This window comes from Ctenocephalides felis, unplaced genomic scaffold, assembly GCF_003426905.1.
Source record: "Ctenocephalides felis isolate EL2017-DRISC unplaced genomic scaffold, ASM342690v1 CF-g0.4_SCAFFOLD_03571, whole genome shotgun sequence".
NCBI lineage: Eukaryota > Metazoa > Arthropoda > Insecta > Siphonaptera > Pulicidae > Ctenocephalides > Ctenocephalides felis.
The window spans coordinates 54,564,243-54,586,836 of NW_020539725.1; the positions used below are offsets into that span (position 1 = coordinate 54,564,243).

Here is a 22,594-nt window from a genome sequence, read left to right on the forward strand (position 1 = left end):
TTAGGTTAACAAAGTTCTAACAAGAACCTTAGGTTCTGGGATTTTTAATCAAACTTCGCATGGCATAGTCAAACCGAACACCTTAAAATATTATAGGCCTATGATAAGTGGTTTAATTATAAAACTATCAACTCTATCACCATGCGAAGTTTCATCAAGATCCTAAGAGAGTAAACCTGACGTTATCCTTGTGTACAAGGATTCCCTAAGGGTCCTTCCAAATATGCCAATATAAAATATAAGTTTTTATTAAATTTAATGTATTTATGTATTTCTCCTTGAAAACAGAGATTAGAGCGCCCATCTCTTGGTTCTTTGTCTCAAAAAGCTTTTCTTTAGGACTTACAAGGTTTCAGCTATCCACGATTGCCAAATAATCACAAAACGTCTTTAGAAGTAGAATACAGATCGAAAAAATATGAATATACATATAACAATATTTTATTTATATTCAATAATTATTAATTTGATAATTAATTTCATATTTTTCTCCATACACTAAGTATTTTATTTTATTCGACAGAGCTACATCCTATTTTATTTGGCATCCTTACTAAAACTTTGTTGGACTGGACTTGGTGGTTGAACTTATGGGATTTTAATAAAAAATTCCAGGTTCAATTCCCGTATCGGTCAGTCTCATATCAAGCAGTATAAATAGATAGCAAAATCTATCCAGACGAATATAACCTTTACCCGTCATCAATAGACTGATGACATCAGTATTAAAGTTTTTGTCATTTGTAATGATAAACTCACAAAAAGATGGGACAACCGTATTGGTTGCCATTTATAAAAGAGGCATGTTGTTTAGAAATTCAGCAGAACAGTCCATAGAACTCGTTGAGTTCTGGTTACTGATAAAAAATATGTAAAAGTACATTGTCATATTATTTCATTCATTGGGTATGTTCGGTATATTCATTACATATTACATTAATGTTGTTTTCTCTGAAAAAAATCAATGGAACATTTATGCTCATCGCAATGATTCATTCCATTTCTTTCGAATTGCATTAGAACGAGATGAGATCTCTGAACTTCTTCATGCGAAACATTCATCGAAAACATTTCCACTGTAGGTATACCCCTGTTGTAAAAAAGTCAACCTCTATGACTGGCATAAAATTAATTCAATTCAGCCTAAATTAGCACGTCGTCCTATATTGTACTCGTAGTGTTTATTTATTTATTCTAGTCCTAGTCGATGTCGAATAATTCGCAAGTCATTATTCGAATGACAATATTATTATTATGATGACGCAATCGGGCGGCACGTTGGCCGCACTTCGCTATTGCGGCAATGTTGCATCAGCCGCCGAAATGTACACGTAAGACAAGACATATAGTAGTACGGAATCGCTTCGCTTCCATGAATCACGCCACATCGTTCAATTGTAACAGGGATTGACGATGAGAGGTCCGGTAAAAAAAAGAAAATCAGTTGTGTATATTATTGTGTGCCAGCACCATCATGTCCAACACTTATCTACGCTCTATAGTCTCTACCATCCCTCTATGCTCTATGGAATACCTGTATTAATGCAGGATTAGGTTTCCGGTCTATGGGTTTATGGAATATATTTCCTGCTTAAACCGAGCCTATCTAGGATGATGTTGAAGCCGCCATTCATTCTCTAACCTTCGTGATATACGTTAACCTTAAAATCATATATTAACTATAATTATTGTTTGTTTAGAAATAAATCTTTGATTGAAAAAGTTGATTCTTTCTTTAATTACCTCCTTTGCCAAAAGCAAATCCTAACAATATGAATGTATCTTAGATATTACTATTAGAGATCGTTCAAATATTACGTAAGCAGATTTAGTACAATTATTTACCCCCCCCCCATCCCCCTTGTCAGCAAAAGTAAGTAAAGCTGCACCAAAATTTCACCCAAAATAAGCAAATCAATAACTCCTACGCCCCCCCCCCCTCTATAGTGCTTACGTAATACTTGAACGACCCCTGACATTACTCACTGTAGTTAAAAACAAAAAGCGACTTATTTGCAAAATTTATCTTATGACTATTAACAATCTAGAGAAGATTTATTTTTAAATGCTAATTGAAGACAACCCTAAGACGCCTTTGTAATTGTGATGTGGCACCAATGCTCAAAAAGGGCTATCTTAACTTGAAAGCATGTAGCTATCTATACTTTTAGCAAATATATTGTAAATTGATTCAAATATATGAAATAATGATCAAATAAGTAATAGTAGATTAATACATTTTTCAAAACACAAATTATAGAATAAATACCATCGAGGCGTTGTGCCGCTGAGATTGATAAATATCAATAGAGAGTCTTTACATGTTCAAAGGGCGATGAATTAGAAATTCATTCAGTAATAGTTTCTAATAAATTAAATTAAAATGCTTATGCTAATTAGATCGAGTGCATTTAAAGTAATATTCTTTTGTATAAAATGTTAATATAAATGATAAAGAAAAAAATTGGTCACTACTGCCTGACATCAGGATATTGGATCAAATTTAGTTTTTCTGATTGGAAGCTTATCTATATCTAACCAGTAAGCCATGTGAAAACTTAAAATCTAACCAGCAAGTTAGACTTTAGAGTAGCAAAAAAGTTTTACTCAAAATGTTTAGAATGTGTATAGAGCATAATTCGTATTTTTGCTGATATGTTTGGCACAAAATTAAAAATTTAGTAAATATTCAGGTAATATTTAAAATATTCAGGTATGCATAAATTTAAAACGACATAATTACTATAAAATTAAAATAATAATAAAATTTGAAAAAAATACTATTACCAGCTTCTAGAAAGTCAACAAAAGAATAAAGTAATCTGGGAAACATTATGTGCCAATCTTTATACCAATTTTGATTTACTATCCTCTGCATTTGGGTGGCAAAATATATTCTATAAGTTGAAATTAAATTAATAAGAAAATGCGATCATTACCAACTTTCCAAGTCATTAAATTCCAATTGATTAAATTCGGGAAATTATTGCAACAATTTCAATTTCCAATCGATGATCTGGAAGTAATAAAATGTAACGGTTCATAAATTAGATCAGATCAAATTAATGAATTAAATTTTATAAGAAACTTATACTTATATACTTATATGACCTCAGTTTGCATAATCTTGGACATAACTGTACTTCTACGAATATAAGCCCATAGTATTATGTATAGTAGATAACAAACGAAATGATTTTTCGAAACCTTATGAAATATTTATCATTATTTTCTGAGAATTCTAATTATACGAAACGGTTTATGCAAATGTTAAAGATAACACTAGAAAATTATGCACAAACAAACAAACTGTATATTACAATATTTATGCAACAAACTAATGGTTTAATTTTGTACCATGTAAAAGATTAGTGGAATAATTAGAAAAGTATATTAAATTTATAGATTTTAGTAATACTTATAAATACAATATTAAACATAGATAAAGGTCGTCGCCCAAATATAAGCACTTATATTATATTAGGTATATAAAATACGAAAATAAAATTTACACTAGATATAATTTTTTTTTTTTCAAAATATTTAAAACAATTATTATTACTCATTAACAAATTTTTATTGATAATTTATTATTTTTACTTTGCAAATGTTTAATTATTGTATGGGAAGTTACAGCAATTTGCCTTAAGGTACAATGCCATGCACCACAAGTTTATTTTTCTGATATTAATTAATTTCATAATACATTTTATATTTAAATAAGATAAAACACTTGACAAGAAATAGTTCAATAACAACAACAGTTTTTATCGATTGCATGCAATACAATTCAAACTCTGTGTAAATATTTACTCGTAAAGTGCGAAAATAGATTGTTTTCTCAAAAGATATGCATTGAAAATTCAAAAACTAATAATATTCACGTACGTAATAATAATTACAATAAGTGTACTCATAAAAATAACTATGCAAATGTCGTAACGGCCAGAGATAAATATGATTTTGTTTTGTATGTCGAGTCATATTTCTATTTATTTCATCAGACATGACACATGCGAAAGTCCAGTGTACACATCAGCAGTTTCAAATAATAGCAAAATCATCGACAGAAAAAAAACTATCGAGACTTGTGAAATACAACACAGATTTTTTGCTATAAAAAAGTACTACATTGAAATTTATTCATACGGGTTTTACATACAAAGTAAACAGCTGAAACTTTTTGCACCACTGTAATTTAAAATTTTCAAAAGACCAGAAAAATATAAGATTTTTTTTAAATTTCTTGAATATTTTCGAACATTTTTGAAAATTCTGAAATCTTAAAAAATTTGAATATTGAAAAAAATGAAAAAAAAATCATTTTTGAATATTATGATTTTTTTTTTAATTTTTTAGAATTTTCGATTATGATTTTTTTTTTCAATTTTTAGAATTTTTGAAAATACTGATGTTAAAAAATGCCTTTTTTGAAAACCTACAAAATTTAAAAAATCTACAAAAAAAATTTTTTTAGCTTTTGAAAGTTTTTGACATCCATTCATGTCGGTTGATCCATAAAAAATTTTAAAACCTCAGGAAGAAAAAATAGTTTTTTTTTAAATTTTTGAATATTTTCGAACATTTTTAAAAATTCTAAAAACACTTGAAAATTTTAGTATTTTAAAAACATGAATAAAAAATCTTTTTAAGAATACCATGAAATTTTTTTAAAAAAAATAGATTTTTTGAAAATACTCTTGTTAGAAAATACCTTTTTTGAAAACTTATAAATTTTTAAAACTTTTTTTTTTTGAAAATTTTGAAATTCTGTTAAAATATCTGATTTTGAACTGCCGAATGCCATTTTTTATTATATTTCTTTTTTTATGGATCTCCGAAACCGCTGGACCCGCCTTTGGAAAACTTTAAACAATTCTTCATTACGTCAAGATAAGTAAAATGTTTTTGGAATCATTCAAATCGGATGCTCCGTTCTCTCAAAGACTTAATTGCCATTTTCTGCACTGTTTGCTCCGTATCTTTGAAACGGCTGGACCAACCTTTGCCAAAAACTAATCAGTATCTTATCAATAGGAATCGAATGGTTTTTGAATAATTCAAATCAGTTGATCCGTGCCTTCCAAAAACTTGAAGGAAAATTGTATCCATACATGCATATACTCACACACAAACATACACTCACACACAAACACACGCACACTTCCGTTTTTTCTACGATATGCCAAAATGTACAGAAACCTTTAAAACTTAAAAATATAAAAAAATTCATTTTCGATTTTTACTTTTTAGTCGATTACTATAACAATATTTTACTATGCAAAGTTAACAAAAGATTAAAAATTTAAATCAAACTATTGCGTAAAATACCTGATCGCACAACAAATACATAGCTTTTTGATAGTTCGTTACTACCAACTCATACGAATATAGATCCTTAATATAGTATCACCATAACATTTCTATTTTATCAGGGAATATTGGCCCCTTATTTATCTATTCCAAATCTTAGCTATACTTGAGACTTATTGTTTTATTTATGATTTTTACTATATGTGCACCTGTATTTATAAAATGGCTATCACAGGTAAATTAGTTTTCCCACAACCTCTACTTGCGTAATCAATAAAAAACTAGTTGTGATAAATAAAATACTGCAATGACGCTTAAAACAAAGTACATATTTAAAACAACTCCAATGTACCAAACAATATAAAACTTCATTTACATGTTACGCACTCAAAGAAACCGTTTTAAAAATTAACGTAATTACACCAGATAGCCAAACCATGAATATTCAGTACAATACCATTACCTGCAGCAACCTCGTATTTTATCATGCTATTTAAAAAACTAGCTTGGCGATTGTAAATAACTGGCGAATCATCCATATTCATTCTTTTAACAAATCGAAAAATAAACAGAAACTATGATTCATTTTATCCCATAACAATGGCGGCCTTTGGAATCTTTTAGCATAAACTAGATCGCACGCGGTTTTTTATCGATTTGCTAACAAAAACCTCTGAAATATTCCACGCAGTCGGGGAATTCATCAGAGTTGGATTTTTTAGTCTGAAGACAACTTAAGAAAAATATATTTGCTATTGCAAACATTGCATTTTGATGCTCAATGATATTAAAAATAGAGTGTATTCATTTTAATTCATTAAATTTTATGAACGCCAAGTATTTAATTTTTAAAACACTGAAGAAAAAACAATTGATTAAATAGGATATGACTGAGAATGGGAACTTTGTACCAACTACAACAAGAATGAGATTTGAACACACTTTGTGTAAGATTCATCTTTCTAAAAGGAATGCTATAGGTTAGGAATACTACAGAACTACACGTGCCAATGTGGAGAAGAACCTGAAAAATTGGACCATATCTTTTGGGAGTTATAGAACGCAATGAAAAGTAATGTACCAGAAGCTGCAGAAGAAAAGTATAGTTCTTCAAGAGAATGCGCAAATCGTGATATATAGCAAAAATATTGATATATTGAACCTTTTTTTAAAATGTCTCATATTATATCCAGCTAGTAAAGATTTAAATTACATTTAGTGTTGTTTTGCATTTTTTATATATAGATATTTATCAGAACTTCAGAGTTCCATGAGCTGTTGTGATGTGAAGTCGCTTTAACCACCTTGCTTTTTTGAATAATTCAACCAATTGACCAATTCTATTTCACATATTTTATCATTGAAATTTCTCCAATACTGATGATTCTTAATTTAATCCAACAATGCAAAAAAAGTGCTAATTGAAAACATATTTCCATCTATATTATGATCTACATTTGACGATCTGGAAAATGGTTCCAGCCTTTGATTAAAGCCTTTATTTTGTTCACATTTTTTTTTTCTAAATAATGAAAAAAAATATTGCACCAAAACTAATAATGTTGGTTAAACAAATTTCAATGAAATTTTGTACATACTTCAATCAATATCTAGTATATTGGACGTTGGCCCGCTTGGTCAATGATATAGTGGTTCTCAATATTGATATCTATTGAATAACAATCTAACTAGTTAATCATACAACTAAATCAGCTGTTTGATTTAACTACGATTCCATCATATCCCATTTCAGATTAAACTGAATATAGAAAGATGGTACATTTCAAATAAAACTATTTGGAGCATTTTGGAATGTAATATCAGATTGGAGATTTGAAGAAAAAAGCAACAAATTAAGAGAAATTAAAAAACTGCTCTATTGCATATGATTTTTCTTAGAAAAACAAAGTAACTATTTTCTTCTAAATTATTTTCATATGTGCTGCATACTTTTCTTCCTTACATATTGAAATATTTAAATTTTCTTAAAGAATGCTTCTCCCAAGGGCAGATCCATGAGTATAAAGTGTGAGATTAGATCTGAGTACTTCTTACACAGCATTTCAAGAGTAACTATTAAACTAACAACATAACTATTTTCCTCTAAATTATTTTTTCGTATGTGCTGCCTGCATACTTTTTCTTCCTTACATATGAGAGATTTTAATGTTCAAAGAATGCTTCTCCCAAAGGCAGTAGAGTATAAAAGAATTAGGTTTATGTCGCAAAAAGCGTTTGCTGTCGAATTATTTCATCGAAAAAAATGTCAATAACTATAAACCTTTTTCTTTTATACTCTACTGCCTTTGGGAGAAGCTCCACCATTTGTTTTCTGTGCTTCTACCTACAAGGTGCAGTATTTCTCTTCTCGCCTAAGTTATCATCATCTTTTCTTCTTCATCTCACAGTTACAGTAGAATTACTGTGGTCTACAGTAGAATTTCAGTAATCCAAAACTACGATAAACCGACACTTTCAAAAATTAGACACCCTCGCAATTGAAGCGCTGGTCAATTTTGGGAAGCTTTGCCACTATTTACAATATCATATTTTAATAATTATGACTTTTTCACTATAATCCAGTAATCCAAACATTCAAGTAATCCGACACCTTCTGGTTTTTAATAGTGCTAGATTAGTGAGATTCTGCTGTAATTGTAAGATGAAGAAGAATGTGGATGATGATGACTTAGGGAAGAAGAGAAATACTGTACATTGTAGGTAGAAGCACAGAAGTTTGAAGCACTGAAAACATATAGTGAAGCAATTCCACGAGCAGATAGACGAAATGTTGTCTCAGGAAGGCGAAGGAAAAGTCAACGTGGTGAACATGGGAGATTTTAATGGAGTAGTCGGAAAGGGTTTCGAGGAAAAGATTGTGGGCAGAAGGAACGACAGGTGAAATATGCTTATCGACTTCTGCCGCAGAAAGAAAGGAAAGAAAATTTTAATTATCTACCCAAATTCGACTCTGTTTCTGTGCATGTATGGTAGTAATATCGAAACCGCGCGGCATGCGGATACAACAGTGTCAACAATCTATGTGGACATTGGTTCTTCCTCACAAACGGCCATATCACAATTCCACGTACCACGTACCACGTCTTGAATGTGTACAGTAATGTAACCATGTGTACTTTACATATAAAATTAGATGCCTGGTGGAACTATGATTCTCGAACTATAGAAAGAGAAAATGCTGTGGATCGTTTCCTGCCTTAGTCATCAGCATTTTATGAAAAAAATTAATAATATAATATTTTAATAGATAGATGGTGGAACTATAAATAGAAATTACTGTAAATCGTTTGCTGCCTTAGTCATTAGCAGTTTATGAAAATTTTTAATAATATAATATTTTAGTAAATAGATGCCTGATAGAACTATAATTTTCGAACAATAAAAAGAGATAATGCTGTGGATAGTTTCCTGCCTCAATCATCAGCATTTTATGAAAATTTTTAATAATATTGTAAAAAAATTTCAATTATTGGCATAGTGAATGCTGATATGCTTCATAATGACTCACAACTTTGTAGAGTCAATGTTTTGAAAAATATTTTTGAAAGAGTAAATATTAAAGACAAAGAAGTAAAGAATACTCTATTTCATTTATCGCAGATATATTTGTTTTGGTGTATTCATCCATTTATTGTTTGTGTCTATTTTATTTTATGTCTACACTAATAAAAAGTTAGGACTTGGTAAAAATGTTAATTATGCCTTAAGACATATTCAAATAACCACAAGATATCTAAAACTGAATTTGTGATTTCTTAGCATCATTGTCCTCCTTTATCAACTTTTGTATTTGTATTTATTTGTTTTTCATATGAATGATAGTCTGCCCAATTCATGAAGATTTGTTAGTAAAAACTGGACTGGACAAATCTTACCATCTAATGCATGGTAATTATCTTAAAAACTTTTGTACAGATAACTACCATGCATTGGATGGTAAGATTTGTCTAAAGTATTAGATGATTGTTCTTTCTAGTTGTGATTATATTTTTACATACTTCAAATTAGTATTTCATGTATGTATTTAGCTGATTTAGCTTTGATTCAGCTCTTTCAGCAGAACTGTTTTCACTAAATACCATATTTATGATCTAAATTTAAAGTAAAAATGAATATTCCTACTACCTTATATCAGGATGAAGTAATGCTATTTACAAAAAATTTAAATTTTACTGAAAGTTTGAATTTTTGAGAAAATATAAAAAATACAGATAAAAAACGTGAAACAATAGAAAAAAGTACTACGTTATACTGTGAACTATCTACTTTATAGCTAATCGTATTAAAAAAACCTAAAAACAAACAAAATATTTTTCAAACAATAGTTGATTTCTGAGAGAAATCTGGACTGATGTCGTACAAAATAGATCAACTCGAGTCACTAATTAATTTTAATGAATTTGATCATTTTAAAATCGGTACATACGTTTGCAAGAATACGTCAACGAAATAGATCATTCATATACACATTGTTTTTTTTTTCATTTTATAGGTCCAACAATATAGAAGAGAAAACGACTTGACATGACGATTTGACCAACTAAAGATATATATTCAAAATGGTATAAGTTCCTAACAAGAACAATGTCATAAATTCTAGTTTGGCACGTGTTAAACTTGTTAGGCAAACGATCTTCTGAATTTATATCGAAAAGTTTTACAATCCATAAATCCAGAAGTTGTCTTAGAGCATCTATAACACTCCAAGCTGAATGAAGCCATTAATCAAAATTAGTACGAGTATTTTTTCCAAGAAAATTTTAATAATGAACGTTTAATATAACTGCGAATTTTCTGTTACAAAATTGACCTTCTATTTAATTTAATTTTGTATCCTAAATAAATAAAATCAACAAAATCATATCCGTTAATTATTACAAAATTTTTTTTTCATTAAAGTTGGCAAACACAGAAAGCACAGTAACACAAGAGTGACACATGCTTTTTATTACGCATGCCAGTGAATTCCAGAAATCCCTTGTGTACATAATACTTATTACATAGCACATTTTTCAGTTTTATCGTGAATCAACAAGATAAAAATAAAAACAGTATTGCAAAATATATGACAAAAATAAAATGTAATATTGGACATATGCTGCTCGATTTTTTCTGTAATAATAGACATATGAACTTTGTACAAAAGCATTGCAATAAATATGTCACGAGAGGTTCAAGTGATAAACTTTGACATATAAATATGATATTCATTTGGTGTTATTAAATTTATTTATTCATTTGCAAACACAATATAGTGCTATTTATATAATTATCTCTTGTATCAAATTTGGAACCTTTGTAAAATCAACTGCATGTACTTTACAAATTTAAGCTTATAGTTACCTCTGGGTTATATAATAACCAAGGAAATTACTATAATAGCTTCACCTACGAGTGCAGGCATTTTGCAGATTATTTTGTAATCAAATAAAGCATTTTCACTCAATTACTTTGATTTTCTCTAGCAAAGTGCTTGTGCGAATTACGGAAAATCGATTATATATGTACATATAAAACTACATGTAACATGTAATAATGTAACTATGCCAAATATTGTGTAATAAATTTTCACTATTAATTGCTTTTTAAATTTTCGATTAAGGAAGAATTCAATTTGTACTATTTTGCTACTGTTTTTCAGATTTCTATCTTTGTCATGGTCATATTCATCATCAGTCATTCAAACTATTGAAGATATAAATAATTTAAAAAAGTTTGGTTGATATTTTGTTAAAAATTTTAGAATTCTATAGAATACAAATACAGTGCAGAGAATTGCACTATTTAATTTTCCTAAAACAGCCAATGGTATTAAAATCTGGTTAAAAAGCTCATCACTTTTATTCGATGATTGATTCTTATGTTTTAAAGCCAGTTTTTGATTGGAAAATGTCATAGGACAATCAAGACGTTTATATTTATTATGATTCTAAGCATAAATCATTGAAAATTTGATAAAAAAAATAATATACAATTGAATCCATTCAATGAAAATTAAGAATCACAAATATTGTATGATGATGTAGAATATTATAAAAAAAATGAAAGAAAGTAAAAATAGGATATTTTTGCAATTTGATTGATTGAATATTGGTTTAAATAAATATTATTACTATTAAATTATTATTTGAAGATTAAAACCTTGAATTCAAGACCATTAGGTACCAAAAAATGTTAGTAGTATAGAAGTAAAGTTTCAATTATATGAGTAAAAGTACTTGCAAGGTACCACAAAGTGTCATCATCAGTTTTAAATTTGTCAAGAATAGGGGTTATTAATAATTATGAGAAATAATTATTTAAATCGTCAAACTAATTAAATTAGTTGGATTAATCAAATAAAAAAAATAATAAACTATAATATGATATGTTGCTAAAGAAACTATAGAGAAACCCATTTTGCTGTATGTCTATACACAATATAGCAAAACATGTGCTAAAAACATAATTTTTGTAATTTCTTCCTCAGCTTTGAACAGAATCTAGAAAAATATTCTACTCGTTCATAAGTTTCACATGAACATACAAATAATATGTTCAATGAATATAAATTTACTCAAGTGTTAGCAAATTTGATTTTCGATCAAAGTACATTAATTTGACTTACAAATTAAATTATGTTGCTGCATCACGAAATGACTCATTAAATTTGAAGTCATAGAAGTATATAATTTGTTACAAATCATTCAGGTAAGTAAATTTTTTAAATAAAGTTTTGTTTCTTATTAATGATTCATGATCATGACAATTCAATCTATATATATATAATTCTACGAAATAATATTTTTTTGAATACCAATCAACTTATACCGTTACATACAAATGGAATACTGTTAGAATGATTTTATATTTCAAGTAAATTCTAATATTAATTAGAAAAGAATATGGTTTATTTTGCATTTTATTCAGATTCGAAACACAGAGTGCTCAAAACAGAAGAAAAACTATAATGGATATATTTAATGCATTTAGAATAATAATAATTTTAATACTGATTTGATGCTATTAAATTGATAAAAAAATAACTTAAAAGAGATGAAGAAGTGGATATGAAACAATTTGGATAATAAAAGCTAAATGGTTCAGTTTCTAAATAAAAACTCTTCAAAGAAACTATCAAATATTGTAGTAAAATTAATCCACTATGCAATGCACAACTGATCATACCTTTTCAGCTAGAAGAACTGAATATAAATCTGATTTTTGCATGAAATTGAAAAGTAGGTTCAAACTGTTAAAACAGCGAAAAATAAGAGGTTATATTTAACTTCTGAAAAATATATATTAACAAAATTCTTAAAGAGATGAAAATCGTTTCAATTATATGACATCGACACCCGTCCAGTCAATCGGTCCAACACGAGATGTTATTTCTGTGTTAAATTACTATTGACAAAATTTTTGTAACTCAACTGTATTTAATAATTAATAAACTTGATGAATCTGACCGAGCCTAATGAATTTGATTGTACCTAATATATAATTTTGATCCTATAAAAGAAAATAGATTTTAAAATTCTATTACTACTTTTACCTCAGTCATTGATCACTGTGCCACTTGGGCTACGACCGAAGATATTTAAAAAATGTTGCTCCAAGTTTTTTTAAATCAAACTTTACTGTTATAACAGTTTACCTTTCTAAAATTCAAGCACGTGTGTTACGAATTCACCAGTTTTAGCATCGCAATTAATAATTACACGCAGTGAAGGTAATTTTATGATAATAAGAGAATAATTGAGGATTTGACATCAAACTTACCAGCGTGAGAAGTTTCTCCGGGCACATGGCCTTCAAGACGGAAGCAATCTGAAAGGTAAAATTATATTATTAGACTTTGATGAAAAATTAATAAAATATTTAATAATTTTGCAAATTAACTAATTTTGATAATTTTATTTTTTTATAATTTCCTAACTCAAAAATTTGTAAATTGTACGATTTGAATTTGTTTTTATGTGTTTTTTAGTTCCAAAGCGAATAAAAACGTCATTTTAGCATTTTTTCATTGGACCCAATTATTGGTACATGGTAATATTGCAAAACTAATTTTCCTGGTAAACTGCTTTATAATTAAGTGTAGATACCAAATGAAACTGATATAAAAATTGATTTGTAAATGATCACAAGAGTATGTATTATTTATTTAATATTTTGCCCTATTAAGTGTTAGGCAAAATCCATAAATATTTTAATATACAATAAATTCGCCCAGACCGAATTACTTAGATGATAAACAATATTACTTTGAGAAAAACTGTTGGCCAAAAAAGTATTTAATCTAATAATAAGTTACTCAAGTAACTTAGTAGTTTCAAGTACTTAATCCGAAAGTATTATCTATAATTTATAAATATAAATCAATAGTAAGAATTAAGATTAATAAACCAAATTATACTTGTGTTTCAATAGTTTTTCAGATATGCGAGGTTGATGGATGGCTGGATCCGCTCTCAATACTGGTATTGAAACAGATTATACGTTTTCAATAATGCATAATTCGATTTTGATGAAACTTGACATACATTGTTACTACACTTTACTAAATATTTGACAAACATTTAATATGGAACATTCAATAGTTTCTGAGATATACGAGGTCGATGTGTGGCTGGCTCCGCTCTCAATACTAGTATTGAAACTGATTGTTCGTTTTCAAAAATGCATAATTCGATTTTGATGAAACTTGACACACATTGTGACTATACTTTACTAAACATTTGACAAAAATTTAAAATTGGAACATTCAATAGTTTCTGATATATGCGAGGTTGATGTATGGCTGGCTCCGCTCTCAATACCGGTATTGAAAAAGATTGTACGTTTTCAAAAATGCATAATTCGATTTTGATGAAACTTGACATACATTGTTTCTGCACTTTACTAAATATTTGACAAAAATTTAAAGTGGAACATTCAATAGTTTCTGAGATATGCGAAGTTGATGTGTGGCTGGCTCCGCTCTCAATACCGGTATTGAAAAAGATTGTACGTTTTCCAAAATGCATAATTCGATTTTGATGAAACTTGACATACATTGTTTCTGCACTTTACTAAATATTTGACAAAAATTTAAAGTGGAACATTCAATAGTTTCTGAGATATGCGAAGTTGATGTGTGGCTGGCTCCGCTCTCAATACCGGTATTGAAAAAGATTGTACGTTTTCCAAAATGCATAATTCGATTTTGATGAAACTTGACACACATTGTAACTATACTTTACGAAGATTGTGACCAAAGTTTAAAGTTGGAAAATTCAATAGTTTCTGAGAAATGCGAGGTTGATGGGTTGCTGACTCCGCGCTCAATACTAACATTTAAAGTGCAAAATCATTTCTAAATATGCCGTGGACCCCCAAATTTTGTTTTACCTGTCGTGGACCCCTTTAAAGTTGCCATGGACCCCTGGTGGTCCATGTAAACCACTTTGGGAGTCACTGATCTAGACTATAATATTTAGTATTTCTAATTTTAGGGCAACCTAGCGGTGACCAATCTTTAATTTTATGTAGATTATATTAGATCTAATAAATACGTATAGATCTAATTAATTAACCGCGTAATTAAGTTTTAAGGATTTTTGGACCCCTCCTTCCCACTTTGTGATACGTGTTGATATTTAAAATTATTCCCCATCCTCTATCCGGCGGCATCCAAGTCGAAAGGGTTAAATTCAGGCAAAAAATAAATACATATGATATCTTACTAAAGCTTCACGTTGTGTTTCGTGATTTATTTTACCCCTCCCCCCTTGTAAGCCACACGTGATCGATGGAGTGCCCCCAAGCGTACGTAAGTTGCAGCAATGCCCCCAAAAAAAGTATTTTCACTTAGTCTTAAGTAAAAAAAAAGATACAACACTGGCCGAAGTTGAAATCGAGTGCGACACTAGTGTTTGCTGCAACACTTTTTTACCACTACAGCATGGCTTGAGACAAATATTTAATTCATTTTGGAACAAACTCTCTCAATTTTGAGAATCTGTGTTTTTAACATCCCTTAGAGTTTTTATGAAACAATTGCTTTTCATATTTCAACAATAATCAGAACCACATGTCCCATAAGCAGTTTTTGTTATAAATCTTAACCTACTATTTCTCGTTCTCGTGTAGTTTTAGGGCAACCCAGCAGTTCTTTTTATGTGTAGCTTATATTAGATATATTTAATATATAATATCTAGTAGTATCTATATAATATCTAATAGTGATAAGCATATGTATGTTGCAGCAATGCCCCCAAAGCAATTTCTGCTTCAGAGCTTATTTAACATCCATAATCTTAAAAAAAAATCTTATATCATACTGCTTGTTCTTGATATCAAATTGTCAAAAGTTGAAATGGAACTCGAATGTTGCAGCAATGCCCCCGAAAAGCACTAGGTAAAAATCTGATATACTGATTGATTGAAATTGAACTCAAAATAGCACTTTTTACCACTACTCTATCTAGGGATAGCTTATGAGACATTCTTTCAATTTTGAGAATCTGTGTGTTTTACAACCCCTAGAGATTTCGCTGATGTTTGTGTTTTGTCTCGTCTCCGACGACGATTCTTTCTCAGTCTCTCCCACGTGAATGGAAATAATCGTTAAAATTGTGGAGTGCGAATGGCACTTTATATAACGTCTGCAAATGCTCGTACAATTGGATTAAGTTTATGTCGGATTCCTAAAGTGAATCATGGAGCGCGTGCACACTCCAATATGTCTTTCGAGAGTTTGATATGAATTTTATTGATATCGATCGTAGTTTATTAACTTGCTTATAGGGATATCAATGTCCTTATAACATAACGGAATCGGATATTGGAATCTGATCAGGATGGGAAAAAATCAGTTCTGCATCCTGATCAAGGTTTGACGTGCAAACCAACAGAAGTCGAGGACTGAAGACTGAAGACATTATAAAGTGACGTGGACATTTTTGTAAAGTGAAGAAGACATTTTATGAGATTGGTTCGCAGAAAATACATATTAGATTTGTATATCTAACAGTGGCGCATATATGTTGTAGCAATGCCCACGAAAAGCGATTTGCACTTGGGATTGAGATTGAGAGATTTGTTATATCATACTGGTTGATATCGAGCTGGCCGAGATCAAAATCGAACCCTGGGCCAGTTTGTACTAGTCCATATTCTTAACAATTGTACGACTACGGGCTATGAAGGCAATGTAATTGTTGAATTTCGTGCAGTAACAATGTTTATTGATAACTTCATGATGCAACAAATCGAGCAATTCGTATCATTTCTTTTTTCTTTTGTTTCATTTAATTTATCTTTACAAATTATAGAGTTCTATCAATAATCGCAAATAATCGAAAATGAAAATTTTTGCATATCTTTACGTTTCAAAGGTTTCTGAACATTTTGGCATACCTTAGAAAAAAATGATGTATGTGTGTGTGTGTATGTATAAAACTAGAATCAATCATAAATACTTATAAAACAATTCTAAACAATTTTACAACCATCATAGTGTAATATGTTTTATGTCATAATTAAGCTACGGTGTCGTTTTAAGAACCTCATTAAATCAAGTATGTTTACAGAACTTAAGTAATAAAAAGCAGCTAATTTGATTGTCTTGAATATAGTGTTTTATGTTTGCACTGTTTGATAAACAACTTAGGAATTAAAAAAAATATATATCCAGCGATCCTCAGATCGAGTCCTGGTACTGACATAGAATTTGAATTGTGAATTTGAAATTTAATAGAATTAGAAGAGTATACAATAAGTAAAGATAACATTGACAAGAAAAGAAGAATGAAGATATCAGTTGTAAAAAAATCAAAATTGGATAGGAAAAGATATACAATACACAAACATTGTAGGTGGCTCAAAGCTAAATATGGCCAATAAAAGTAAAAATATTAAATAGTTTATTTGAGCTTGAGACCTGTAAAGAGCAAATACTTTAAACATATAGCTATTTTCTAATTTGATATGTTTCTATTAAAACTTTGATTACAAGGTTTTGGCTAAAGTTTAATTTATTTAGCAATAAATATGTAAAAAATTAAGTGCAATTAAACTTATCTAAAACCAATTAGTTTAATATAGTGTTTGCATATTAATACTTATGTAAATAAATTAGCAAATAATGCTTCAATGTTAATTTTATGGTTAACGAAAAAGATCAATCGTTAGCAAATGAACATCCACAAAGACATTTGCCCATAAAAACCAGGTACTTAGTCACGTATACTTTTTGAGCGAAACAAGGTCAAAGACTGGCTTCAAAATAATAACAATATATATTTTATTTTCCGAAAATAATATCAAAATTCAACGAAATTTCTTTAAATTTGTTTGTAAACAAAAAAACGTGTAAAATTACCAAAACAAGTTAAAAAGAAATAGGAATATAAACAGAAATGAAAGCGACAGGTATGTGAGCGAGAAAAAACATAAACATCAAAGCGTGCGATAGAGTAGGGGCAATGCGGAACGCGAAACAAAACAAACTTGTACCGGCGCGAAAGAGAAGGAATAATAATATTATCGAACGGTTCCTTTCCTTCTTTGCTCTCTAGACAGAAACAAAAATGGCCAAAATGTGGGTCGCCATTAAAAAAACATGTTTGATGTTTTTAGATTGATAGTTTATATATCGTATAGTACATATTTATAAATAATGTGTATGTGTGTTATCGCAAAACTGCTTTAAAACAGCCATTCAAATTTTGATAAATACTTTTAGAGTTTGTCAAGGAAAATATAAAAGTGGAATTGATTTAAAACAACATAGTAATCATGAAGAAAAAAGTGAAAAAATTGGAAAAAAGTGGCAGATAGATGAGAATTGATAAATATGTAAATTTGACATTAGTATTGCTAAAAAAACATTGAGATATGGAAGTGACTAAAATATTACTTAATTTTCACAGATGGCAAGATATTAAATAAATTGGGACTCTTAAATTGCATGCGTATCGGGTCAACTAGTATATATATAAAATTTTACAAAAGTTGACTATATTAACAAATTACCAAAAACGGAATTGAACCCAAGATGTAACCGATAACATAAAATAATACATATAATTTTTCTTAATATCTGTACTAAAGTATACAACTTAGCTTTGGGCTCACTTGAATCTATATTTATAAGACTCATAAGGAGATATTTAAAATACATATAATGTTTTTAGGATATTACATTTTTCCTTTTTTCATATCTGCACCTATACCATATAAAACCTCTGCAAATTTTTGGTAGTAAGTGCTTAAAATGTTTAAATCGAATACCCATCCAGCAATTGGACGTCCAGGTATGATGGTAATAGATTAAAAATAATTGGAAATCGTTAATCATTTATGAAGTGTTAATATATAATGACATTTATAATTCCACCTCGTTCCATATTAAAATATCGTCACGCAATCAGATATTCTGGATAGTAGTAGTACTATACTCATATGATTATAATACATAAATCGATTTCTAAAAATACATTTATATGACGATATAGTAAAGATAAAAGCTGAAATATTGAAGCAAAAAAATGCTGATAGTGAAAAAGTCATTTATAGAAGGATTCACATTAACTTTATATCGTTAACAGTCTATAAAACTAATGAAAAATTATTAGATATTTTAGGGCAACGGGCCAGCCAACCACGCCCGGCTTCCATACCGTCGGGCGTACGTCATGCTAAGGTGACACGTAAAGGCCTACGTCAGCGGTCGGCAACGCGAATGGCTTGGCATTTATAATGACACTTTTAGTTTACTAGAAATAACATTGTTCGTGAAATATTGTATTATAAGAATATAATAACATTTGCATAAAACAAACTTTAAATTGCTCGTTGTGCTCACCATTATTTTAATATCATAACGGTTGCATAAAACATGCTTAAATTTGCATGTTATGTTCACCAAGAGTGTTAGAATGATTTTTTTAAAATTGGGATTAGAGAATTTTTTGTTTACTATAGATATGATCTTTCACATTAATGATCATTGCAAGATTTGGATTTAGTTACAGAATTTAAACGTGCGATTGAATTAAAACTATAACTTTCACTCTGACTCATATATTGCAAGCAAAAAATTTATGGGCCGTTAAACAAATACCGTGTTATAGGAGGGCTCTTGCAATTTCAGCTCCGCGTAGTAAGGGAATCCAGTTTCCATAGGGTTTATTGCATTGAATAAAATCGACAAAAAATTCAATTCTCATTTACGAAAGACCCAAATACAAGATTGTATGTCCCACTAACATAAATTTGTCTTGATTTCTTCGATATCTCGCCCATGCGACAACGACGACCCGGGCGTTGGCGCCCCGGTCGCCGCGCCTTTGTTATGTCTACAAAATGCAATTATCAAGAGAACCGGAGAACTCAAAAATAGTCATAATTTTAACAACTAAAGCCCGACAATGGTACATTGTAAAGATAAGAACTTGTAAAAAAACAATTAAAGTTGTAGCAAAATATTGATATAGTATATAGGTACAATTGCCTTAGGTCGGTGTATTTGATTTAATTTTATTCGACAAGTTGTCTTCACAGAAAATGATTATATTCCTACTGTAATATTTGGTATCTACCAGAATTTTTATGTAGTTAATTTATTTTCAGTAAATTCCTTATTTTGTTAAGATATTTCCATATAATTTCAGAATATTTTTTTAAACACTTTAGCAACTGAGCAAGAGAAAAAAATTAAGAAAACTGAGCACAAGAAATTTTGAATCTTGGTGGACAATAAACAGCAGAAACAGAAAAATTTTATAAATTTGTTTCAACAGAAATTTGAGTTGCTTGTAGAAAATCATCACAAATATTTGGTAGAGAAAAATGCTTTATATTATTTTTTATTAATATAGCCGAAACGCCGCGAGCCCTGCATTATGATTTGTCAATGTTTTCATAAATGAATATTATGTATAAATGTAAGAAAATTATTAATAACTACGCGACTTTGTTCATTTTGATGTTAATTGCTATTTGTTCTTAGATTTTAGCACAAGCGTTATTAAGTAAACTTTTTACATACGACATTTTATAAGGTAATATAATAAGACTTTTGATCTTTCATATACTTAAAGGAAATGATAAAATTTATTTTAATCATTAATAACGTGTGAACATTCAAAAAAATTAACTAGTGGTGTATGGTATCAATGCAGCAAAATTTATTACATATGAAAATCTATTTGAAAACATTTAAAATAATTGTTGTAATTATTGATTCATTTCTATTCATTCTGATTAATTTTATTTCTCAAATGTTTAATTTCAGGAAGTTCCAGCAAACTTGTCTCAAGGCATAATGCTATGTACAATTTTTATATCTTTACAATTATTAGATTTTTGGAATATCTTTTATCATATGTGGATAATTATAAATATGTTAGAAATATAAAAGCCATAGAGTAGATCAATGTTATGTAGGGGCTACGTAGCGCTTCTTATACAAAGTGGTACTGAATACTGTCATAATTTCATGTGGTTGCTATGTTTCAGATAGAAAACCTAATCTAGAAAACGCACAGATATCAAAAAAATAATGTTATCATAACTATATCTTTGTGATATGGCTTAATAACATATGAGTGAAGTTGCATTTTATGTGTAAAACGCCTGTTCGCACAGCAAACACTTAGCTTTTGACAGTATTTAGTAACATTTTGTATGAGAAACGCTACTTAACATTGGTCTATTTCACATCAGAATCGGGCCCATAATAGTCCAGTCATTTAAGCTTAAATTTGGTAAGAATCTCGGAATTCGAGATACCCAGCTGTAAGTCTATAAATACTTGTATATTGATACCCTAGAGTTGTCTCAAAACCTACATATGGTAGAGTGTCAATACCATATGCAGGTTTTGAGACATCTTTGGGGGGTCTCTCGAATTCCGAGGTGAACTTACTATAATGACTGGACTATAATCTTCATATTACAGGTTGTCGCCCCCTGTCCCGAGCGTCGAAGAACCTTCCAGAAATAACGACACTCAGAAGCGTTCCGTCTAGTTCGGCAATAAGGACGAATGGGATGAATATACAAATTACTAGACGTTCTATAAGCGGAGCTAGTCAATGCGCAAACGATGGCCCGTTCAAGGGAGATAAACAGATAGGCGACGACGTGGACGAGTGCGAGAGACCGAACGGCACGTGTGTGTCTTCCTTTGTACGGCCGTGACTCTTCGAGAAACGAATATCGACCCCCTGAATGGCTCAAGTGCAGGTAGAGGTGAGCAATAGATGTGTTGGTATCGATAGACATAGATATCATTCGATGATAGACATAGAGAAATAGACAAAGGAAGGAATTAATGGAATAATAAGAAGATACTGGGGTCGAATCCTGGTGCTGTGTACAGCTACAACAAAAGAAGAAAAGTTGTACTGTTAATACTAAAAATGCTAAAAAAGTGGGTGGCATCGTAGGTTAAGGCAAATTGTTTTCGGTGTTCCCGAAATCGTCGACGAAAATTTGTATCCGCACGCACAACACATACACGCACACACATACGCACACACGCACACACATACACACACCCATATACATCCATTTTTTCTAAAGTATGCCAAAATACTCAGAAACCTTTGAAACGTAAAGATATATAAAAATTTTCATTTTCGATTTTTTTGCGATTACTATAACTTACCCTACTCTACGGGAGGTTAAAAAACCTAATGGTGCATGGCATTGAGCCTTAAAGGCAATTGCTGAAACTTCTCGTACAGTAATTAAACATTTACGGAATAAAAATGATAAATCATCAATAAAAATGTATAAATAATCAATAAAAAATTATCAATGAGTGAAAACGGTTTAGATATTTTGAAATAATTATTATAAATACTGTAATGTTTTTGGTAGTATTTTATAGATCTAATATAACATATAAGTGCTTGTATTTGGGCGACGACCTTTATCTATGTAAAACCATACATTTTTTTCACATAACCTACACAAGCAATATGCTTTTTGAATCACTCTAATCGGATGCGCAATTCTCTCAAAAACTGCTGATCTTTGCACTTTTTGTTCCTTATCTCCGAAACCTCTGAACCTCCCTTCGCAAAAACGTAATCAATCGAATGTTTTTTGAATTATTCTAATCGGACATGCTGTCTCTTAAAAACCGATTGTTTTTGCACTCTTTGCTCTGGTTGTACCAGAGGCTGCATCTGCCTTTTCAAAAAACTAACCAACACGTCTCCCCATCAATACGAATTGAATGTTTTTTGAATCATTCAAATTGGTTGATCCGTGTTCCCAATAT

The 22,594-nt window shown here is 29.9% G+C and overlaps 1 protein-coding gene across 1 annotated transcript in view; it reads right to left on the reverse strand.

Annotated features, from left to right (window-relative positions):
* Positions 1–2,944: 2,944 nt before the first annotated feature.
* Positions 2,945–22,594, reverse strand: part of LOC113384614 (xaa-Pro dipeptidase-like) — a 47,997-nt gene continuing 28,347 nt past the window's right edge. The window contains exons 2-3 of the mRNA XM_026622361.1: positions 13,096–13,143; positions 2,945–3,016 (exon numbers count right to left, since the gene is read on the reverse strand). Of these exons, the coding sequence (XP_026478146.1) occupies positions 2,984–3,016; positions 13,096–13,143 (81 nt within the window). The 3' untranslated portion in view covers positions 2,945–2,983. The remainder of the gene's footprint in view (positions 3,017–13,095; positions 13,144–22,594) is intronic.